At 35.7% G+C, this 20,861-nt stretch overlaps 2 protein-coding genes and 1 long non-coding RNA gene across 19 annotated transcripts in view; all 3 read right to left on the reverse strand.

The window, feature by feature from the left end:
• Window positions 1–2,107: 2,107 nt before the first annotated feature.
• LOC145737477 (uncharacterized) lies at window positions 2,108–2,734 on the reverse strand. Its single transcript, XR_014180401.1, has 3 exons — window positions 2,616–2,734; window positions 2,394–2,553; window positions 2,108–2,343 (listed from the first exon to the last, which is right to left on the reverse strand). It is a non-coding gene; the product is annotated as an uncharacterized LOC145737477 (long non-coding RNA).
• Window positions 2,735–2,859: 125 nt separating this feature from the next.
• On the reverse strand, window positions 2,860–11,255 carry LOC145737563 (CD109 antigen-like). Its single transcript, XM_081992287.1, has 9 exons — window positions 10,975–11,255; window positions 5,954–6,052; window positions 4,712–4,850; window positions 4,598–4,650; window positions 4,357–4,537; window positions 4,135–4,303; window positions 3,983–4,079; window positions 3,769–3,925; window positions 2,860–3,117 (listed from the first exon to the last, which is right to left on the reverse strand). Exons 2-9 carry the CDS (start codon window positions 6,037–6,039, stop codon window positions 2,962–2,964), a joined length of 1,038 nt encoding a protein of 345 aa, XP_081848413.1. The 5' UTR covers window positions 6,040–6,052; window positions 10,975–11,255; the 3' UTR covers window positions 2,860–2,961.
• Window positions 11,256–14,644: 3,389 nt separating this feature from the next.
• The window catches only part of LOC145737556 (putative nuclear hormone receptor HR3), a 57,789-nt gene continuing 51,572 nt past the window's right edge, over window positions 14,645–20,861 (reverse strand). For 11 of the 17 annotated variants that reach the window (XM_081992266.1, XM_081992265.1, XM_081992263.1 and 8 more), the window contains 6 exons: window positions 20,620–20,788; window positions 20,246–20,518; window positions 18,755–18,979; window positions 18,510–18,678; window positions 18,104–18,250; window positions 14,645–18,048 (listed from right to left, as the gene is read on the reverse strand). In XM_081992266.1, coding sequence (XP_081848392.1) covers window positions 18,145–18,250; window positions 18,510–18,678; window positions 18,755–18,979; window positions 20,246–20,518; window positions 20,620–20,788 — 942 coding nt within the window. In that variant the 3' untranslated portion in view covers window positions 14,645–18,048; window positions 18,104–18,144. The remainder of the gene's footprint in view (window positions 18,049–18,103; window positions 18,251–18,509; window positions 18,679–18,754; window positions 18,980–20,245; window positions 20,519–20,619; window positions 20,789–20,861) is intronic. The other 6 variants (XM_081992272.1, XM_081992262.1, XM_081992273.1 and 3 more) reach the window with 4 other exon arrangements.

The following is a 20,861-nucleotide window of genomic DNA, read 5'->3' on the forward strand; positions in this document are numbered from 1 at the left end:
ACGCCATATTGGATTTTTAGCCCACCAAATAGTACGTTTATTCTGATTTTAGTGATGTATAATAACTTATGATTTGCTTCATAAATAACAAAATAATTCATAAAAACTATTTTTACTTTAGTTATTGGCTTGAGTTAATGGGCCGTTTTAAAAAATGTCATTGTTTGACAGTACTTGTCAAACACGATAATTCGGACGATCATTAGAGCGTCAATCATAGTTAAAAATGTATCTAGAAAAGAAACCCCCGCAGAAAATGTTATTATTATATAAGCATTGCTGAACTATTTTGGTTAATCAGAAATAGAGATTTGTTCGCATTATCTCTAACTTAAAAGGCTTATTTATGTTTCCAAGAGAAAGATCATCATTTTAGGAACTTCATTTTTGCCAAATTTCAATTTTTTATAATGTTAAGTGCAAGTTTATAGTTATTTATTTTAGAAGTGACAAACCATTTTTTATTCATTCATATTATTCGAGTGAATAAACCGGTTTAAGTCACGTGTCTTATACAGTATTTTATTAAATTTCGACTTCTTATATTAAAAAAAAAATTAAAATTACAGTTCTATTAAATTTGCACCGCGCCCCGTAGATGTAACATTGATGTTTGTTTACATCTGTAAATAGGCGAATGTCATTCAGAGTGATTTAATAGTCATTTATACAGCAAGTGACTTAAACCATTTTTAATCACGAAAAGAACAACTAGGTCCAGAGCATTGCGTGGCCTAAGCTCTTTAAGTGAATAAACCGGTTTAAGTCACGTGTACACCTTGTGACTAAGTATGTTCAGGTCAATTGCGTGTGACAAGTACTACCAAGTAATCTTCATAAAACGTCTCATTAACTCAAAGCTACTAAGGTAAAATCTCTAAAAGCTCTATGACAAGTACTGTCAATAATGACATTTTATAAAACGGCCCATTAACTCAAAGCCAATAACTAAAGTAAAAATAGTTTTTATTGAATTATTTTGTTATTTATGAAGCAAATCATAAGTTATTATACATCACTAAAATCAGAATAAAACGTACTATTTGGTGGCTAAAAAATCCATATGGCGCCCATAGGAAAAAAGAAAGTTGATGATGGCTGCCAAAAACGAAACGTCGTGTGGCAAATTTGAATCCATCATCGAATAGCTGAGAAAAAGTGGCAATGAAAAGGTGCTTTTAGTTTTGGAATATCTCTTCAATAAGATTAGAATAAATAAAAACAAAAAATCAAATTTTCAGTTTTTTTCGGATATCTTCGGAAGTACTCGGAAAATTGAAATTTTAAAACTGCATTTGGTTGAGCTTTACATTGCGCAACTTTGCCCCAATTTAAACTTTCCTCGTATCTCTTATAGTTTCCGAGATCCAATGGTGAGGGTCGAATTTGAATTACCCTGTATACGAAGTCAGTTGAAACTACTCAAAAAACAATTCTGGTGGAATAATCGTCGGCGTCTTTGTTAAACATGGGCGGCGTTATAAAAATTTATTAAGGCGCTTTTTGCATGAACTGATCAATAAAACAAGTAAGAAAAAGGTATCATTGTTAATAACAATGTAACTTAAACCCCCAAGAACTGTATTAATATGTAAACACACACTGAACAATATTATTATATTTTAATATGATACGAATGAAAACTCTAAATACCGGACTGCACTGCCTTTTCCACAAGTACGGAAGCTAATCGAGGGTCTAACAAGCATCTAAAAAAAACTAAAAATAGATTCTAAAATGCTGGCCAATAGAAACTGTGGTGCAACCAATCAAACAGCTTTACGGTGGTTATACTCAGAATTATTGGTGACACTCACACATCAAGTCCACGTTGACTCGCTGCAAATTTCTACGGGGGACAATCACATACCAATGTTGCTCGTTTTTCCTATGCTTTATGTGGTGTGTTGATCGAACCCCGTATTTTGACCTGTCCCAACTGACTTCGTATAGACTATACCGTTTTCGAGATCCCCATGTTGTAGACCCTGATCAGTCAATATGACATTATTTAATCGCCGACATACGTTTTTTTGCTGGTGATTGTGACGTAAACCGTCAAAAGTCGCTGAACAAATATGTATAGTACCTAATTCGCGTTTTAAAGTCGAGATGATACTGCCAAACACCCGATTGTTCCGTCATCATTGGCAACTGTTTGGGAGCTATATCAATACGACCACCACCTCGTTTTCAATAATGGCCGACACCTGCAAGTAACTGGATCGCAAACTGTTTTCGGACAATGGCGAACCGTCACGAAACGACGCCACCAAGTAAGCGGTGACTGGCATGCCCGGTTTGAAAAATTTGCGGTGAATCGCCCATAAATTTCAAATTAACCTTAAAAGTCAAGGGTTAAACACCACCCATATTTGGTTTGGTAAACTTACCGTAGAATTGAAAATTCTTGCCGTTGAATAGCCCTCCACCGATTTCATCCAGATATCGGTCACCCACTGCGGCTGTAATTAACACTTCCATACCGTCCAAAGTGCGCACGTTATCCAACAAATCACGAATTGGGAATTTAAATTCGTAAGTACCGTAAAACTACACATAAAACCGGATTGAAACTACTTTTGTTCAAACTAGTCTACTAGTAAAGTGCTTACAAATTTTAAACTGGGCACCTGTTCCCAGTACTGATTTGGAGGCATCCAAGAAGGAAATTCCTCAGCAAAATTGAAATACTTTTCCAACAAGGGCTTATCAAATGGTCGTAGTCGTAATAGCCGTCATACTGGTTGTTTCTAGGGTAGTTGTCTTGATGGTTCCATGCCCATCACTATTAAAACAAAATCAGTGTAACCACCTTAATTAGGGGGTACGTAACGTACACCGACCGTCTGTAGTAATCGTCGTTATAGGGACCGTAATGAAAACCTTCCGGTTTCCAAAAATCGTTAGGTCCGTACGGATTGTACAGGTTACTTTCTATCGGTCTTGGTCGGTTTCTTTTCAGTTTTTTGTCCAAATCGATGGTTTGATTGGTCTCACAGTCGCCTTGATCGTCAAATTACCTCGTACGGGGGCGCCACTCGTATAGTTCGCCATTATGATCCCCGTTATGTACTCTTCGTTGTTTTGAATAAAAGCTGGCATTGTCACATTCACCTAGCAATGTAAAGGTGGATTAAAAACTAATTTACTACTAAGAAACATCAACATGTGTGTGTCATTTATGCAACCGAATTTTCTATTAGTTTTTATTGAATTATTTTGTCATTTATGAAGCAAATCATAAGTGATCATACATCACTGAAATCATAAGTAAAACGGTCGTTGTGAGTGCTGAAGTTGATGATGACTGCCAAAAAAACGAAACGTCGGGCGGCAAATATGAATCCATCATCGAATAGATGGGAAAAAATTGCAATAAAAAGATGCTTTTAGTTATGGGATATCTCTTCAAATAAGGTTAGAAATAAATAAAAACAAAAAAAAACCAACTTTTATTTTTTTTCGGATAGCTTCGGAAGTACTCGGAAAATCTAAATTTTTAAAACGGCATTTGGTTGAGCTTTGAACTGCGCAACTTTGTTGGTTCTTGGAGGTACTAGACGGTAAGTAATTTCCATCCTTTTCTATTACACGTGAACTCAAGTGAGATGGAAATTTGACGTAATTAACGGATGTTATTTACAATTTTTTCAAACTCGTGAATGTCAATCAAAACTCAACAAATAAAAAGGAACGTAAGACGTAATTATCAATAAATTAGTGATAATTGAACGAAAGAAAAAAAATTCAGGCAAATTAATTTACCTCAAATCGAGTTTGGTAATACTCCTCGACCAAAAACGTGGATTCCTCCACTTGTCCTTGAGCTATCACCCGAATTTTCCACTCCCCAAACACCGGCAGATCGGACAGTTGATAGTCCAAACTTACCGTACCTAAATTGGACTGTCTCGACAACCACCTGAATTAGATTATTAGTAACCGCGTGTAACAAGGTGAGAGAAGAAAAATAATAAACCTTTTTAAAATGTGCCCGCTTGGATCGATCATGTAAACATCGATGGCATCGTTGAAAGCTTTCAGTTCCGTATTGATTGGAATCGTTCTGAATCGTACTGAAATACAAATTTCAACAGTATTTTTAAGTCAATTGTAACCAGTCAAATGTACCAGTTTCTCCTTGTTTATACACTGGTTTGTCCAATTGTATGAATATCGTCATGGATCGTTGCGAAAATGCCAATTTCGTTTCATTGGAGAAAGCAACACCACCCAAAATGTCCTCGTACAAACCATCCACTCTCAGTTTATACTCGCCGGTGGCGCTAGTGGTCGGTACCTGTTATGACAAAATTAATCATAGTCACAAAAATTAAAACAATAATAAATTACCCTCATCAGTAGAGTCTCGGTGATTCCTTCTTTCACCGCCTTATAATCACTAGTCATTTCCACTCCATTTCTGGATATCGACGCTCTAACCGTCAAAGGCTGTTTCTCTTGCAGTACAGTCACGGACACCCTGTATAACTGTCCAGGCCGCACTAGTTTCGACGCTACAATAAAGTAAGTCCTAAAACAATTTAAGGGTAGAAAAAATCGGTGACCAAAATATTAAAAAAAAAACAATTACGCTTCTCTAATAATCGTAGAATGCTCAATTCGGTACGGAGTGTAGTCATCAAACTGCAATTTATTATAACCATTAATCATAATGTAATACTATTTCGATACAGAAATGCTTTACTTGAGGGTTCCGGTCCCTATAAGGGTCTTGATCGTATTGGTCCTTACTGTAAGGATCTGTAGGATCAAGAGAATTTGTGGGGCCTACATCCGGACTTGATTGAGTACCGTATAGAGACCCTCTTTGAGGATCATTAACTCTGCAAAACATATTAAGTTTGTGTCATAAAATCAGTGTGGTAACTAAGTTATTCTCGCAGGTGAGTAAAACTGTGGAGGGCGGTAATATCTACTCAGTACCACCACATATTATACAGAAAGTTCCTAAAATGTGCGGAAAAAATAGTAGTCTAAAAGTATATACTACGCTCAATCGAAATAGTTAGTTAAAAAAAAAAACAGTTTAGTGCACCCTGCCACTTTTTGCCATTAAAAACAAAAAACACTTTAATACAGTCAAAACTTATGAAAATGGTCCTAGAATCCTCCTAGAGTACACTGGTACTTTCAAAATGGTCCTAGAGGCCTCTGGCAAATTAAAACAATTCTGGGAAAGTTTAGGATACGTCTGGAAATCTTTAGAACACTTCCAGTACTATCTAGAGTGCACTGGTACTTTCAAAATGGTCCTAGAGGCCTCTGGCAAATTAAAACAGTTCTGGGAAAGTTTAAGATATGTCTGGAAATCTTTAGAACATTTCCAGTACTATCTAGAGTGCACTGGTACTTTCAAAATGGTCCCAGAGGCCTCTGGCAAATTAAAACAATTCTGGGAAAGTTTAAGATACTTGTAGAGGTCTCTGGAAATCTCTAGAAGATTTCCCTTAGTGTCTAGAGAGCACTGGCACTTTAGTTACGGCGTTTTAAATATGTGTAAGGTACCACAGGTGGCGTCCTCTAAATCTTACAATAGAAATTAAATCCGATTTTGATTATTTACCTTACAAAAGCTCGCTTAGCGGAACTATTTACGAAAAACTAAATAATTGTACTCTTGACACTCTGTATCTCCGACATTATCCACTTTCGGACTAAGCTTAGACTGTCATATTTAAGCTTCAAGGACATTCTGGTAGCAATTTTTCCAGCACATTTTAGAGACCCCCTGTATATAAAATACTTTATCTACAACATAACAGTGCGGTAACCAGATTACACTTAAAACTCGGAAAATTCAGTATACGTCTCTGGCTTCATTTTACGTTTAAAATCAGTTAGGTACAAGAAATACTATTACCGTACGTCGTGCGATAATGTATTATTTACCGCACTGTTGTGTGATAAACATGTTCCTCAAACGTACCTGTTGTATGAATTGAGGTCTTGAGTAGCGCCAAAACTGCACAAACAAATGAATATCGTCCATGGTACCGGTCGTTTTCGCTTCATGCCAATGTGGTTTCTGAAAATAATAAGTGCCTTACTGATCACCCTCTTTAAAGATAGAAAAGGGGGTAGTTTAGGTACAAAATTTTGGGCAGATTTATGGCCACTGTTACATCAAACTATAAGGGATTAAAAGCTTTGATACTAGTCGGTGTTAATGGTGCACTTTAATAACATAGAGGGGGAGTATTGGTCAAGAATTGACAATACTCTCTCTTTCTAATTTGTCGGGAAAACTTGCACTAAATCTTTCATAAACATCATAAAATTTACAAAGTAGTGCCAATAAGGATTAAAATAAGCAACATTCTATAATTGGACCTTCAATGATCGTTTTAACAGTTTAAAAATATAACTCAGGCCCGGTTTTTCGAATGCAGATGAATTAGTTTAGCACCACCCTATACCATAAAACGCACTGAAATATCGGAACATTAAAGATAAACAAGCGTTAGTAATGGATTTGGAGCTTTAATAAAGCCAGGTTAAAGGCCAACAAACAAGGAAATGTGCACTAAATTGTGAGTTTCAGTTGTATTGTATTGTAAGAAAACCTTCAACATCCCAACCAACAGGTCAAACACTTAAACTCCCGGAAAATCGATACTTTTAACTTATCGATTTCGTTTCGGTGGTAACAGGTTCGCGAAGGCTTAATTATCGATTTTGTAGTATCTTTTTCAGTTAACCACCTCTAAAATGTTATTCAAGAGTGCATGGCAATTTGTAATTAAACTCACATCTTGAAAGGTAGACTGTATTGTTTAGTTTTTGTCCCACTGGGAAACCAGAATCTTAATTTCTTCGGAATGTTCTATTTTTGGAATGTACCTACACACAAACGAACATAAACAAGAGGAATATACACTAAACAGACGTGCACTTTCTAGACATTTTTAGAGTTTTTTTTATATAAATAATAGTCCAGTTACGTGTCTTCAACTACGTACAGTACAGCAGACACATTGTTACCCAAAGACCCTAACCATTCTAAACTTAGATGCAAGAAGTACGTTAGAAATTCGGTCAACACATTCATTATCTCATTTTACAGAGATGTTTAATAATATACATACAGTGTGTCTCAAATTGGTCTCTACATGAGCTACAGAGTCGGTTAAATGGGGAAAGTTTGTCATTTGTTTTTCATAATGACAAGGCCAACTATAACAAAAATAAAACGTTTTTTTTGGCCCTTTTGAAACTGAATAATACCATCATCAAGTACATCATTGAAAAGGATTTTTTAAGCGCTTTCCAAAAATGCAAAAATTCAAAATTGCGGCTATAAGAATTTACAAAGTTATCATCCATATCTCGCAAACCAAAGACGATAGATTTTTTCTAATTACGTCATCGTGTTCTACGTAAAAAAGTGCCTTAATAATGTCTTAGTTTCAAAACTTGTTAAAGAGAGTGTTTAAAATGCAGTCTGTGACGTTCTCCCCAATTTTCCGGAAGATAATTTAATTTGGAAACCGGAAATAAGTTTCACATAAAATTCTCTAAAACTTTCCTCAGTTAACCGACTCTGTAGCTCTTCCGGTTACCGCAATCCCAATACATGTAGAACCAATTTGGGACACACTGTATAATGTAGGATTCCATGAAGTTAATTAGGACTCGTCTAGCCTGTGAATGTTTATTTAACTTTTTGATTAAATAGTCTAAAAGTGAAATTGCAGACTGAATTTAAAATCTTGAACTGATTGGTTTGATCGAATCACTGAAACTAGTTTATGACCCTGACTGGCAAAAAGTTTAAATCAATTCATCCCTTATGCATTTTCGCATCCCCTCGTGGACTGGTTAATTAGATCGGCATAAAACTAGGGGGCGGATTACGCAAAAACCGGTGGGGGGAGGGGCATAAATCATTGAATGCAAAATGGGGAGAGGGGGAGACACAAATAATCAGGATTACTCCCTTAGGAGGTGCGGATGTTGGCGCTTCTTAAATTCAACAACCCCTAGTTTTGTATACTTTCGCTATAATTTACCAGAACGTTTGAGAGCCTTTGGCTAAGTTTCAAAACTTTCCAAATTTTTGATAAAGCTTCTAGAACCAGAAAATATTTTTTTAGAAAAAATAGTGATTTTTGTTAAACTGTAAGAATAACTAAACAGATAATGGCAGAAAAGAAAATTTAGACCATAATTTAGATACTTGGGCAGTATTTAGAAGTCTTATATTCATGAAATTAGTATTATCTCCTTCAAACTATAACATAAATCTCTCTCTCTCTCAACAGCTGAAGTACGACGTTAAAATCGTAACAATAGCAATTTCCAGACAGCTCTGTATATGCGTGTTGTCAATAATTACTTAGTTTCTAGAAGCGTTTTGGCTTTAAAAATAAATTACTCATTAAAGAGAGATTAAGAGGAGCCACAATTTCGGCAGTCTCAAGACTTGAATATAGCATTCCTGTGTAATAATAGATATTACCTAGAGGATTATACAATTTTAGACAAGCGTCATTTTTTTTCAACCCACCTGCACTAAGTTAGTCACTTCAGTCAGTCAGGTGGTCCAAGACCAGTTTGATTAACTCATACTTTCATCTGTTAACTGTTTTCGTAACCCAATTCTAACGTTACGGAGGCTTCTAACCAACCAAATACCGAAAAAAAAAATTAACGGAGGAAGAGGATGCCCGTTTCGTACAGTAAACTGTTGTGAAACATATGGAAGATGTTTAGGTTTTGTCGGTGAGGAAGTGTGAGAATTAAGCAAACTGTAGAATAACATTCCACGTTTTTTCTTCTACAAGCATCACTATAAACTCGAATTGTTTGAATGAAATGATGGCTTTTAAGGGAACGTGCCCCACAACAGCTGCAAACACACAATAGAAGAAAAACCGACCCATAAGGGCCATTTGGAAGAGTAAAATGCGTTAAATTGCAAAGGCCGAATTACGACAAGGTGTGCCTTGGCACGTGCCCTTCTTCAATCCCATAAAACACCGGATACCAGTGTTAACCTTAAACTTCCTGATTTCTGTAATTTTACTTTGTAGCAGGGGGAAGCTGTAAGAATTACCACAATAAATAGGGTGTGTGCTTATTTTTAGCTTATAGTTTAATAAAAACGAAACTGATCAACCATGAAAACCAACATTCAGAGAGAAATCGCACTGAAAACCAAAACCAATTGAACAAAAACAGTGTTCAAGCAGTTTTAAAAACAATTCAGTTCTCAAACACTGAATATTACCTTTTCAGGGGATTTTTCCAGTAGGTCACTGATCAACTTATGCATTCAATGTTAAAACCATGCATTTGGAAAACGATTGACCTCCAATTAAGAGATATTTTGAATAGGCCTGAAACTGGCCCACAAACCAAGAATTATGTTAATGATTTAGTTTCATAATAATTATTAAAAAAACGAATAACGGAAATCCTATCAGTGTGGTCAACATTCTTAGGAATTCTACCAAAAGTGAGAAACCTTATAATACAATCTGCCCTAGGATTGACATTTTTTAGGTTACTCTGTGGTTGGGGAAACCTGGAAACTGTCCCCTTATTTGAATCAACTGGCTTAAATATACATTTGATTTTTTATCAGACAAAGTCTAATTTTATTTCCTAGATTTGTATCAGTTAATTTTAGAATCATCCTGTTAAAAATAAACGGTCAACAGCCTGCAGATATTACAATACAGTCTGGCACTTAAGACGGGAGTTTCACTTAGTTCTCACTGAGATAGTGATATTCATATCCTAGAATAGGTACTTAAATGATTACAAAAACCAATCCTGCAGATGCAATGTTAATTTCAGGTTTTGATAAAAAAGATGTGTACTATAGTAAATAAGTAGTAAGTCGTACCATAATGCTTTTACCAACGCAAATTCAATTCAACACCACAACATACTATTTGTGATGCTATTTTATACTATATAGGTAATAAGTTATTTATCAACAAAAAAGTAATTCAACAATACGCACTTGATTAATATTTTCATGGCGGGATTTCCAACAAGGTTTTCATAAGCTTTAGTAAGTTGGGGTTTTTCTCGGGATTAGGAAACTTAGGAAATCTGCTGCTTCTCTTGGTTCATAATCTGACACCCTCATATCGCTCACAAAACTCACAAACAACACAAATATGCAACTTTAACTTTACTTTTAATACCGTTTAGCACTTTAGTGAACCATAATCAAATTTTAAATTCAAAATAGATGTCATAGTGACAACAAAAATGACAACTAGGAATTAGTCGTTTTCTTTCGGATCTAAACACGATAGGATTCAAAAATCACGTGGCCTACTTATAATTTTGTAATCATGGGGTCATCTGATTTTTTAGAAAAAAATAAAGTGGCTCCCTCCGGCGGCGGATTCTATCGAAATAGTAAATAGCGCTTTTAATCAAATGTCAAATTTTGTGTCTTCATGGCCTGCTATTTAAATGAATGAAGATCTAGATTTATAATGTTTTCTATGGAGGTAATTTAAGGTTTTGCCAAGTAATGCTCCAAAAGTAAGAAGAGGATTTTGTGTGACCAATCAGCCAATTGCAGTTTATAGTGACGAGTAAGTAAATAAAAAATTCTTCTTATAAGTCTAAAGTCAGCAATTAGGTGGAATTATACAGGGTAGCCTATACAACACAAATTGCAATGGTTTGAAGGTCCAAACTGATATAAAAACAAAGATTTGTTTCTCAAATTGGGTATCTTACTTCTTTCTGAGTAGAAAGGCTGTAGACATCAACAACACATTATACACCATACAAGATAATAAAAATGAAAGGTCATTACCGAGGTCACCAATCTACAGGTGTAAATGTTAATACAAGTTTGAACAATCAAAACTTAAGAATTATAGAGACAGATTTGAAAGCCACCCAAAACAATACCCATTCTAATGTATACCATCCTCGAAATGGTCGACGCCCAACACGTCAACGGTCACTGCTTACCTGTAAAATGACGGTGGGTTTGTTGGTATTCAAAATAGACTTTTTGAATTAAAAGCCGATTCGCATTTAAACACTTTAAATTCGCGCCAATCCGCTCCTCAGGTCGACCCGTTATCAATGTAAACTAGCCGTTATCAATGAAAACATTGTGGTATTTCACCCGAACCGTATTTAATTTTGATCGAGAGGTTAGGAACAGACGGCGTTTAGACGCACTCCCCACTTCACCATTGCTCCGCAACAGAACTACTGAACCACTGCACTGCACTGAGTGTGAAACTGAAAACAACGAAATGTCGAATGTCAAAAGTCGAAATAACGAATGGAACACAGTGTTGCCAACCCTTGCTTTTTAACACAGTTGCCAAATTTCACTAAAATTACCTACCCAGATTTTTAAAAGTTTTTGCTTTACAACGTTCTTTAACTGTCCACTTAAAATACTCATCGACCGTGTATCAACAGCGTTTTTTAATGGACGATAACGAACGTAAAATCGTTCATTAATGAATCTCATTAATGCATGATTTATTATAAGCAACCAAATATGCTCATAGTAGGTATGTAGTCCTGTATTCAATTGTCAATTATTAGTTTTTTTTTCAAACTTTTGAGGATTATAAACATTAATTATGGATTCCAGTCGACAGAAAAATGTTGTAACCAACCCTTTCCCTTTGGGCGATTAATAATCTGAATTCTATTAACTGAACCACCTTTTGGTTTCTATGACATTTTACGGGTCTTTTTTTACTACTTTTTGAAATTCAATATCTCGGTAACATGAAGAGCTAGAGAGGCCAGTTTTAGCTCATTTTTTGTTGTATTTTTTTATTCTCTTTGCAATGGCGTTTTAGTGAAATCTGGTATAAGAGTTCAAATAAAAAAGTTCAAAAATTGAAAAAATGCCGTTTTTGCTAAAAGTGCAATTTTGGCAATTTTTTATTTTGCTCCATGAGGGTTCCAATGCACAGCAAAGGACATATTAACTACGTGAAATTTTCTTTAAAATGAGGTGCAAGTCAATATTTTGACAGAAAATTCAAAATGGCGACCTGGGACGCCATTTTGTCTGTCATTTCTTGAAGCTACGTGAAATTTCCTTTAAAATGAGGTGCAAGTCAATATTTTGACAAAAAATTCAAAATGGCGGCCTGGAACTGTCAAAAAATAAAAAAATTTATTTGTCAAGTTACAGTTGACGTCTCGGTGTCATTTTATGTTAAAATTTCCCGGAAAAGGCGCTGGTGCAGTCGGTTTTTTGATATCTCAAAAACTAACAGAGTTAGACTTAAAATTTAACATTTTAATCATTTCTTTGCCAGGAACTCGGCCGGATTAAGAGAGGAGCCGGAGATACATGAAATCTGACTAAAAAATATTTACAATATAATATGTGATATTATGGTGAAGGAACTTTGACGCCTTCTAGCGGCCAAACGGTGCAATCAATCGAATCATGAGGGGATAGTTTTGGAAAGCCTGAAATCTGCTCTATTTCTTGTTTTCTATGACATTTTGACGTAACTTGTCAAATAAGGGAGTAATTTAGTGTCAAAACAACGTAGGTCAAAAAATATGTGATTTTATGGTGAAGGAACTTTGACGCCTTCTAGCGGCCAAACGGTGCAATCAATCGAATCATGGGGGGATAGTTTTGGAAAGCCTGAAATCTGCTCTATTTCTTGTTTTCTATGACATTTTGACGTAACTTGTCAAATAAGGGAGTAATTTAGTGTCAAAACAACGTAGGTCAAAAAATATGTGATTTCATGGTGAAGGAACTTTGACGCCTTCTAGCGGCCAAACGGTGTTATCAATCAACTCATGTTGAGATATTTCTGGAAAGCTTGAAATCTGCTCTATCTTTTGCTTTCTGACATTTTGACGTAGCTTGTCAAGTAAGCGAGTAATTTAGGGTCAAAGCAACGTGTGTAAAAAATATGCTATTTTTACAAAAAGTGCAATTTTGGTAATTTTTTGTTTTGTTCCAGGAGGGTTCCAATGCACAGCAAAAGGGCATATTTATACCAAAGGACCTTAAATTAGGTGAAATAAGTACAAAAAAAAAAAAAATTTTCATTTTTCAAAAAAATTTAAAAAATGGGGGGGTTATCTATATTTCCACTGGTTTTAGGACAAAAAACAACAAAAACGAAACTCCTTTTAGGTAATACAAAAAAATATATATATAATTTCTACTGGTGCTGGGAAACAATTAATTCGTAAATATTTTTGTTATATTATGTATGGTTTTTGCTGTTGTAAAACTTGCACTTTTATTACTTAATTTAAAAAAAAACTTATTACATAAAATTATAAAATACACACTAAAAAAATTGGTTCTACTGTACAAGGTGTTATACAAATTCGAGGCATTAGCATCGCTATCTCACAAACTATAGTTGATAGAGCTTTAGTTAAATGAAGGCACAGTTGCGCATTTTATTGCTAAATAACTTGGTAAAAAAAAAATTAAAAAAATAATTTTAATTACATCCGAAGATATACGACAAAAACCGAAAAAGTCTAATTTCTATTTTATTTTTTTAACAGTTTATTATTGATTATTTTGGAGAATCAATGGCACCTTTTAGACGCCCTTTTTTATGTTCTACAAGAAAATAGTTTTAGTTTTCAGCCTCGACGTTTCGTTTTTTAGATACCATCATCAACTCGACAAATTTTTAAATACGGACCTGGACTTTTTATTTTGTTTTTTAATAGCTAGAGACATTCCAAAACTAATAATGTGCCACAGTTGTCTAAAAATAATGTAATGTCATAAAAAAAAATGCCTCCAGAAGGTGTCAAATTGGTTTTCCAAAATAGTCGATAATAAAGTGGTAAAAAAATAAAATAGAAGTTTGACTTTTTCGGTTTTTGTTGTAATGAATATTTTTTTACCAAATTATTTAGTAATAAAATGCGCAACTTTGTCTCCATTTAACTTAAAGCTCTATCAACTAACTATAGTTTCTGAGATAGCAATGCTAATGCATCGAGTTTGTAACACCCTGTATATATAACAAAAATATTAACAAAAGTACTAAGCTGTCTGTTTTTTGCACGAAAAATTACATTTAACCAACAGAAATAATAAAATATATAAACAAATAATAAGGTTAGAAACATCTAAACACTAAAAAAAATGTTCACCAGTAGCGCATAATGATCGTATAAGTCTAAATAAATTAATAAAATGTACAATGTCAAAAACATTTTTTTTTCTCTTAAAATTCAAGGAATTGCATAATATATAACAAAGTTACCATTTTTTTTACCCACAAACCCTGATTTACACTGTAACATAACCTGAAACTGGGGCTTTTTCCTTACTATACAACTTTATCAATACATTATATGGCAAAGTTGTAGAATAGTTCACCACAGCCATGTTTCACATGCTGATCGGTTAAATCAAATACAAAAACGGCGCTTATATAGGTATATTACATTACGTCTTGGAGGGAGGGACAACCGTAAACTGGACTGGTGTGATGTTTTTTCCGCCATTTTTAGTGGCTTTTAAAGTGTGTTTTTTGGTGGTTTCGTTTATATCGGTGAGGGTGTTAGAAGGCTATCCTGAAAATTTCAACCTTCTAACTGTAAAAAGAGCCTAGTTATTGCAGTTACGGTATTTCTCCCTTAATAGGGTGAAATATCGTAATTGCTGTAGCTTTGGAATCTTAAGGGCGGTTTTGCCTAAATTTCGCATACATCTGAATGTTGGTTAGCCGCTTCAGTCCTGAAAATTTCAGCCTTCGGTCCAGTTAACGGTTGTTTACAAGTGTAAAAGCAAAAACAACATTTAACCTAACTTAAACGGTACTGAAAAAAAATTGCTGGCATTTTGTTTTTTAAAGAAATTGCATAAATACCGCTAATTTTCACAGTTACACAAAATTCATTTAAAGATCAATTTTTTTTAGTTATTTTCTATTAAATTGTGGTTTTTTGGTTAAAAAAAAAGTTTTAAAGCTGTTTAAGGTCCAAAAGCACAAATTTTAGATAAAAAGACATCCAGGAAGTCTAAAAAGTTAGTTGGCTTCTAACCTTCTTAGTAAAAAAGCTTCAAAACAGTTTAAAAAGTAAGAAGATTTTATGACAAAATAAACAAGCTTTTTGCTTCAAGACAATTAAAAAAATAATAAAATAGCTTCAAGACTAAATTAATTTCGAGTAAAAAAGAGTCAAATTAGACAAACAAGTCAGAAAAGTCAATTTCAACAAAAATAAAATTGCTTTAAAGCAGTAAAGGAGAGTAAAAAACCCGAGAAAACAACCGAGTTCTGACCATTTTTCTCTTGTTATGCCAAAAGAATGGGCATTGGGACTATATTTTTGAATTTTCTAGGAATATTAGGCAACTGCGCTTCCAGTATTTTGTGATCATTAAATAGGGGAGTTAAAAAGGATCACAGTGACTGCTTGCAGCATGCTGAAAGCCCAAAATCAACCGAGTTCTGACCATTTTCTTTTGTTATGCCAAAAGAATGGACATAGAGACTATATTTTTGAATTTTCTGAAGCTACTTGGCAACTGCGCTTTCAATTTTTTGTAACTATTGGATAGAGGACTTAAAAAGGATCACAGGGAGTTTTGCCTCATGCTGAAAAGCCTAAAATAACCGAGTTATGGACATACTTCTCTGGCTGTGCCAAACGAACATACATAGAGACACCATTTTTGAGTTTTCTGGAGATATTTGGCAACGGTGCTTTTAGTTTTTTGCGAGAGTTGGTTGGAGAACTTAAAGAGCATTACACTGAATTTTTACAGCAGGCTGAAAGCCCAAAAACCGATGAAATCTTCATTTTGAAACTTCCTGGAGAAAAATTGGCAACTAAAGACAGAGACAGATTGGAAAGATAGAAAAAAACTACAATTTGGTTTTTACAAGTTATTGAAAGCTAAAAAATAATCAAGTTATGACGTAAAACCACTGTCTGGCGTCTGCTCGGTTTAGCAGCGTATTTAAGCACTTTTCTGCCTGAAAGTGATATTTCAGTGTTTTGAAGCTTTTTCAAGTGTTTTTAAGGTCCTGAAGGCTAATTTTAATGGTTTTGCCACCAAAAGACCACAAAAAAAACCAAAACAGAACAACTTGTGAGGTATCAAAGCTTAAAGGTTAATACATTTCCGCTAATAATCTAATTACTGAAGCCGGTGGGTTTTTTTTTAATGAGAAAACGTTGTACAGGGGCTCTTTTGACTAAAAATTGTAAAAAATCGCTAAATTACACTAATTTGTCGTTTACGGGGTATACAACGGTGCCAAATATATTTTTTTTTAAACCTAAAACGGTATTGTATAATATAAATATACGCTGCAGTCTTTTTTTAATTTATTTTTTTTTCTGTTCACATTTTAAGTGAATATGTGCCGAAATTTCGTAATTATTATTATTTTTTATAATTAATTATTTTATAGAAGCTCTTCTACTCAGCTTAATAACAATAATGTTGTCTAAATTAATTTTTTTCAACAAACTGATACTTTTTAGATACTAAAATAGAATAGTTTTAATTAATTTTTGTATTTATGTAATCTCTGTGGTTGTGGTCTGTCCTGAAAATATCTGAGTTAGTGGCTAAAGACCGTCATGGGGTGCTACCGAGAAAAACGACAGTTACTCAGAGCTGAGGAAACCCAAAAATCAGAAATCTTCCCGTTTAGTGCATGTTCAAAACATTATAAAACACTTTTATTCATGTTGGAATAAGTTTTTAAACCAGTAAACATTAATTTATCATGTTGCAATAGGTCAGGGCGTTTAAAAGGCAACAATTATCATGTTAAAATCGTTATAAAACCCCAGCAAAACACTTTTATCATGTTGGATCTGAAAAATGTCCAAGTCATAAGACTTGTCTAAGAAATTGAATAAAATATCTGAAAAAACTACTCTTCTAAGGTTCTGGGGAGAAGATTTGACTAATTTGGAACTGAATTGAAGGAAAAATGTCCCAGAAGAGTGAAAGGAATCGCTATACTAGGGGGTCAAAAAGCTCAGGACAGTCATGGTGGAAGAGCAGAGTCAGAGGCAATTTTCCTTAAGGATTCCACTAAAAGTGGTGATTCAGTGAAGAAAATGTGAGCATGTCTGTGGCCTGGTTTCCCCTTCAGGGAGCTTCCGTGCAATCCAGACTTAGCTCCCCAGGACTTTTAAACACTCTGAATTAACAAGGGAAACAATCAGGACAGACCACACAGTTGCCAGATTGTGGTGAAAATCAAAATCAGTTCAAGGAAAACCTTCGTAAATATCCATTCTATATTATCGTCTATATTTAAGTTCTTTATACATAATAATTCTTCTGTTTCCATATTCTTTTTTTTTTTAATAATAATTATTTAGATCGTAAGTAACTCTTGAAAAAAAGGAGAGCACCACGCGCCAAAAATAGTAAAAACCCACGTCAGTTAAGCGGATGATACAGTCTTCTATAATGATTATAATAGTTCAGCTAATTTGACTAAAACTAAAGTGATTTCTGTTGATTTTCTCTATAAATATCTGATAAATTCACGTAATTATGAATTAATTATTAGTTTAAATATTCGTACAAGAGCTTTAAGGTTCTAGAGTAAAAAGTATAAACTGGTCTGTTAGTTGTAAAGGAGCAGTTTGCTTATGGCTGATCCTAACCACTCCAATGCGTGGAAATTACCTTAAAAACTGATTTGTTGGTGTGATGAGCAGTTTGGATACAACCGAGACTGTCCAGCGAGCAGACTTAGCGCCAACAGACCAGCGGGTGTCTTTACTATTTCCGAACATTGTGGGCGTGTAGAAACCTTCAAAAACAACCAAAATGAAGGCAGAAAACCGCAAAGAGACTCTCAAAGCACCTTCATCAGTAAACATTATTTAAACTCACTGTATAGAGATAACAAAACGGTGGGTCCCACCTAAACAACAACAAACAAGAAGTTGTACTTTTTTAAACCAGGGCCTGGTTCAATTTTTTATTATCACAGTCCCATGCGGTTTTCTGCTTGTTGAGGCGATTAAAATTACTTTAAATAAGGTTAGATTTATGCGTGTAAGGCCGATACATCAAGGAATCTGCAAAGAAAAAATGAGTCACGATTGTGGTTGTGGAGGTTTGGCGGGGACTTACAGTTAGCTACACAGGGTTGTCCGCCGCTGCTGGTAAAGTTTTCAACTGTCCACGCTGAACAGCTCCTTGTGCAAGGCAGGGAAGTCCAGGTGGGGCGCGGATCTCTTCAGTTTACCCAAAGCGTCCATGTGAAGCATACTGATTTCCCTAGAAACGAAAATTCATTGGTACAGGGTGATTGGTTACGTTTGCTCTCTTTCTTGAACTATTGACTTTTTCAAAAAACGCTATACAGGGTGGTGAAAAGAGAATTTCAAAAGCTAACTGTCAAAATGACAATGGAGTAGTTTTTAACATCCTCGTTTAGATATTTGCGTCTCGTATACAGTGTGCCCCAAATTGAGCAACAAACTAAACTTAAAATGTTTCAAATTGGATGAACTTGGAACTTATATGTTGTTCTTACCTTAGATTAGGTATTTTAGTAAGCAAGGCATCACAAACGGTCACATCACCCTTGATCGGCATGGTGTGGTTCCGGTCCAGTTCCAATTTAAGCGCTCGCAAAACGGCCTGATTCAATCGTCCAATTTCGGCGATTCCTTTCAGTCCTGGCCGATCTAAAACAGAATCAGCTGTAATGGAAAAAAGACCAGTTATCAGGCACCGTCCTTCTCTAGCACACTCAAAAAACAAACACATGGGACCTACCTGGGGATAGAAGAACACAAGCGGAGTACAGAGCCAGTTCGGTTTCGGTCAGTTTCAGTTCGGCCAGTCCTTTGGACACTTCGAACACGCAACTGATCAGCTTCATTTCCGCCGTGTCTGACGTGAAGAAAGCGTCTTGGGGCAACATCGTGTCGCCGTAGAGGACACGATTGTGGGACAGGTCCAGGTAGCGCGACATTCGGATTATTGCCAATTCGAAACTTCCTGTTGAAGAAATACGGTTTAAATTTGTCTTACGACTGTATCAAAAACAAGCTAGAATTGTAAAATCTAGGCCATGGAAAAAAGAAACTAAAAAAGAGAAAAAAGACAGTGACGGTCCTGCTAGCATAGGTTAGAAGTTTTGAAGCCTAGAAACCACTTTTAACCTTACGAAACTAGGATTAGATGCATTAACTCAGACGTAGGGAATGTTAACTGAACTCTGGGAAACCTCAGAGCACGGTTTTGAGCTGGAGACTCATTTCCAGACCCAAAAACTATCCGCTTTGCCTGTGACTTAGATAATAGAGAAGTTCTAAGGTCAAACAAAGCTTTTAGATCTAGAAAATTGAAAACCTACAAGCTGGAAAGCTATACTGAGACTTGAAACTGAGCTTTCCACGAGCTCTTCTCAGGCTAGAAAAGACAGCCCAGAAGGTTCTGAGGCTAGAGACAGCCTTCAAACCTATCCAGCCATGAAAATGGGTTACGATGGCCGTAATACTTGTATTAGAAAGAGTTCCAGATATGTGGAAAGGACCAGACACTGTCAGAATCCTTTGATGAACAGTCAAAAGTGAATAATTCATGTGTGGAAATGGATTGGGGACAAATCAAAGAACTTTCTTAAGTTCAAGGCAACAAAAGGGATCATCTGAAGATTGGTGGACACTGAGAAACCCCTTCTGAGATCCAGATGAACGATTTTGGGGTCTCTGACAGATGAAACAAAGGGACGAACATTTGCCTGATACCCAAAAATGTGTAGAGAGAAGGCAGAACCACAAATCAAAGAGATTTCTCAAGTCCAAAACAACCAAAGGGATCATCTGAAGATTGATGGACACTGAGAGGACTTCTAAGCACCAGATGGACGATTTTGGGTCTCAGAAGAAACAAAAGGAAGAACATCTGTCTGACACTGAAAATTTACCATCTGAAACGTCCATCAATCTTCAAATGGTTGTTTGGCTTGTACTTAAGGAATCTCTTGGATTTGTGAGGCAGGAAAACAATTCAAAGAGATTCTTCCAAGGCACCCAAAGGAACCATCTGAAAATTGATGGTCACTGACTGACTTGTCAGTGTCCACCAATCTTTGGATAGTAAATTTGGTTGTCTTGGACTTTGGTTGGTGGTCCTTTCTTCCTCCTAACCAACTGTACTCAATCATTTGGTGGGAACATCCACTTGTGTCTGTTCAGGGATCTCGCAAAGGCTTCTGACAACCTAATTTACTCTGTTGAACACTAGAACGCATATACTCGCCTGCTTTGAGCAGCACAATCTGATCGTCCTGACTGAGCTTCATGAAACCAGGCACCATCTTGGCAAATTCGATAATCTGCTGGATGATTGTGGTCAGTTTTTGGGCGCAGTCCAGCCACAATTCCTCATGGGCCATATTCTGATAGTAGAGCAATCGGGTGAGATCGTGGGGCTTTCGGAACATTTCGTGGATGTGCTCGATCGAATACAAACAAGTCCGAGTGTGCGCATCCGATATTGTTTTCGACAACAGTTCCGATATTTGACTGGGATCTGAAACGCCATTGAATCAACCAAACTCATCATCACACTGATTTCACATTAGTAACATGCAAAAGCTCCCAAAATGGATGAATGGAAAGGGTGGAACTTACTGGGTAACACCACCGGATCACATTCATCCCCCCCACCATTATTGCTGACGTGTTGTTGTCCTTGTCTGGCTGACGTGCCTTGCCCCACTGGCGAGTTTGCGTACGTGGTGCTGTCCACGTAACTAGGCACCTGTAGCCCGTCTACGCTCTCTTGTTTCACCGAGATCACCTGATTTAGATCGTTTTGATTGTTTTTGCCTTTTCACCTTAACTCTACGTATTGTTGCATTGTTTTCCAGCTT

The sequence above is a fragment of the Ips typographus genome, linkage group LG14, assembly GCF_016097725.1.
Source record: "Ips typographus isolate SLU linkage group LG14, UJ_Ityp_2.0, whole genome shotgun sequence".
NCBI lineage: Eukaryota > Metazoa > Arthropoda > Insecta > Coleoptera > Curculionidae > Ips > Ips typographus.

Excerpts from the sequence above, each read along its gene's own strand:
- LOC145737563 (XM_081992287.1), bottom strand. The coding sequence starts at position 6,039 with ATGAAGCGAAAACGACCGGTACCATGGACGATATTCATTTGTTTGTGC. Across the intron at positions 4,651-4,711 it reads ATAGGGACCGGAACCCTCAA|TTTGATGACTACACTCCGTA; the intron begins GTAAAGCATTTC and ends AATAAATTGCAG. Across the intron at positions 4,538-4,597 it reads TCTACGATTATTAGAGAAGC|GACTTACTTTATTGTAGCGT; the intron begins GTAATTGTTTTT and ends AAATTGTTTTAG.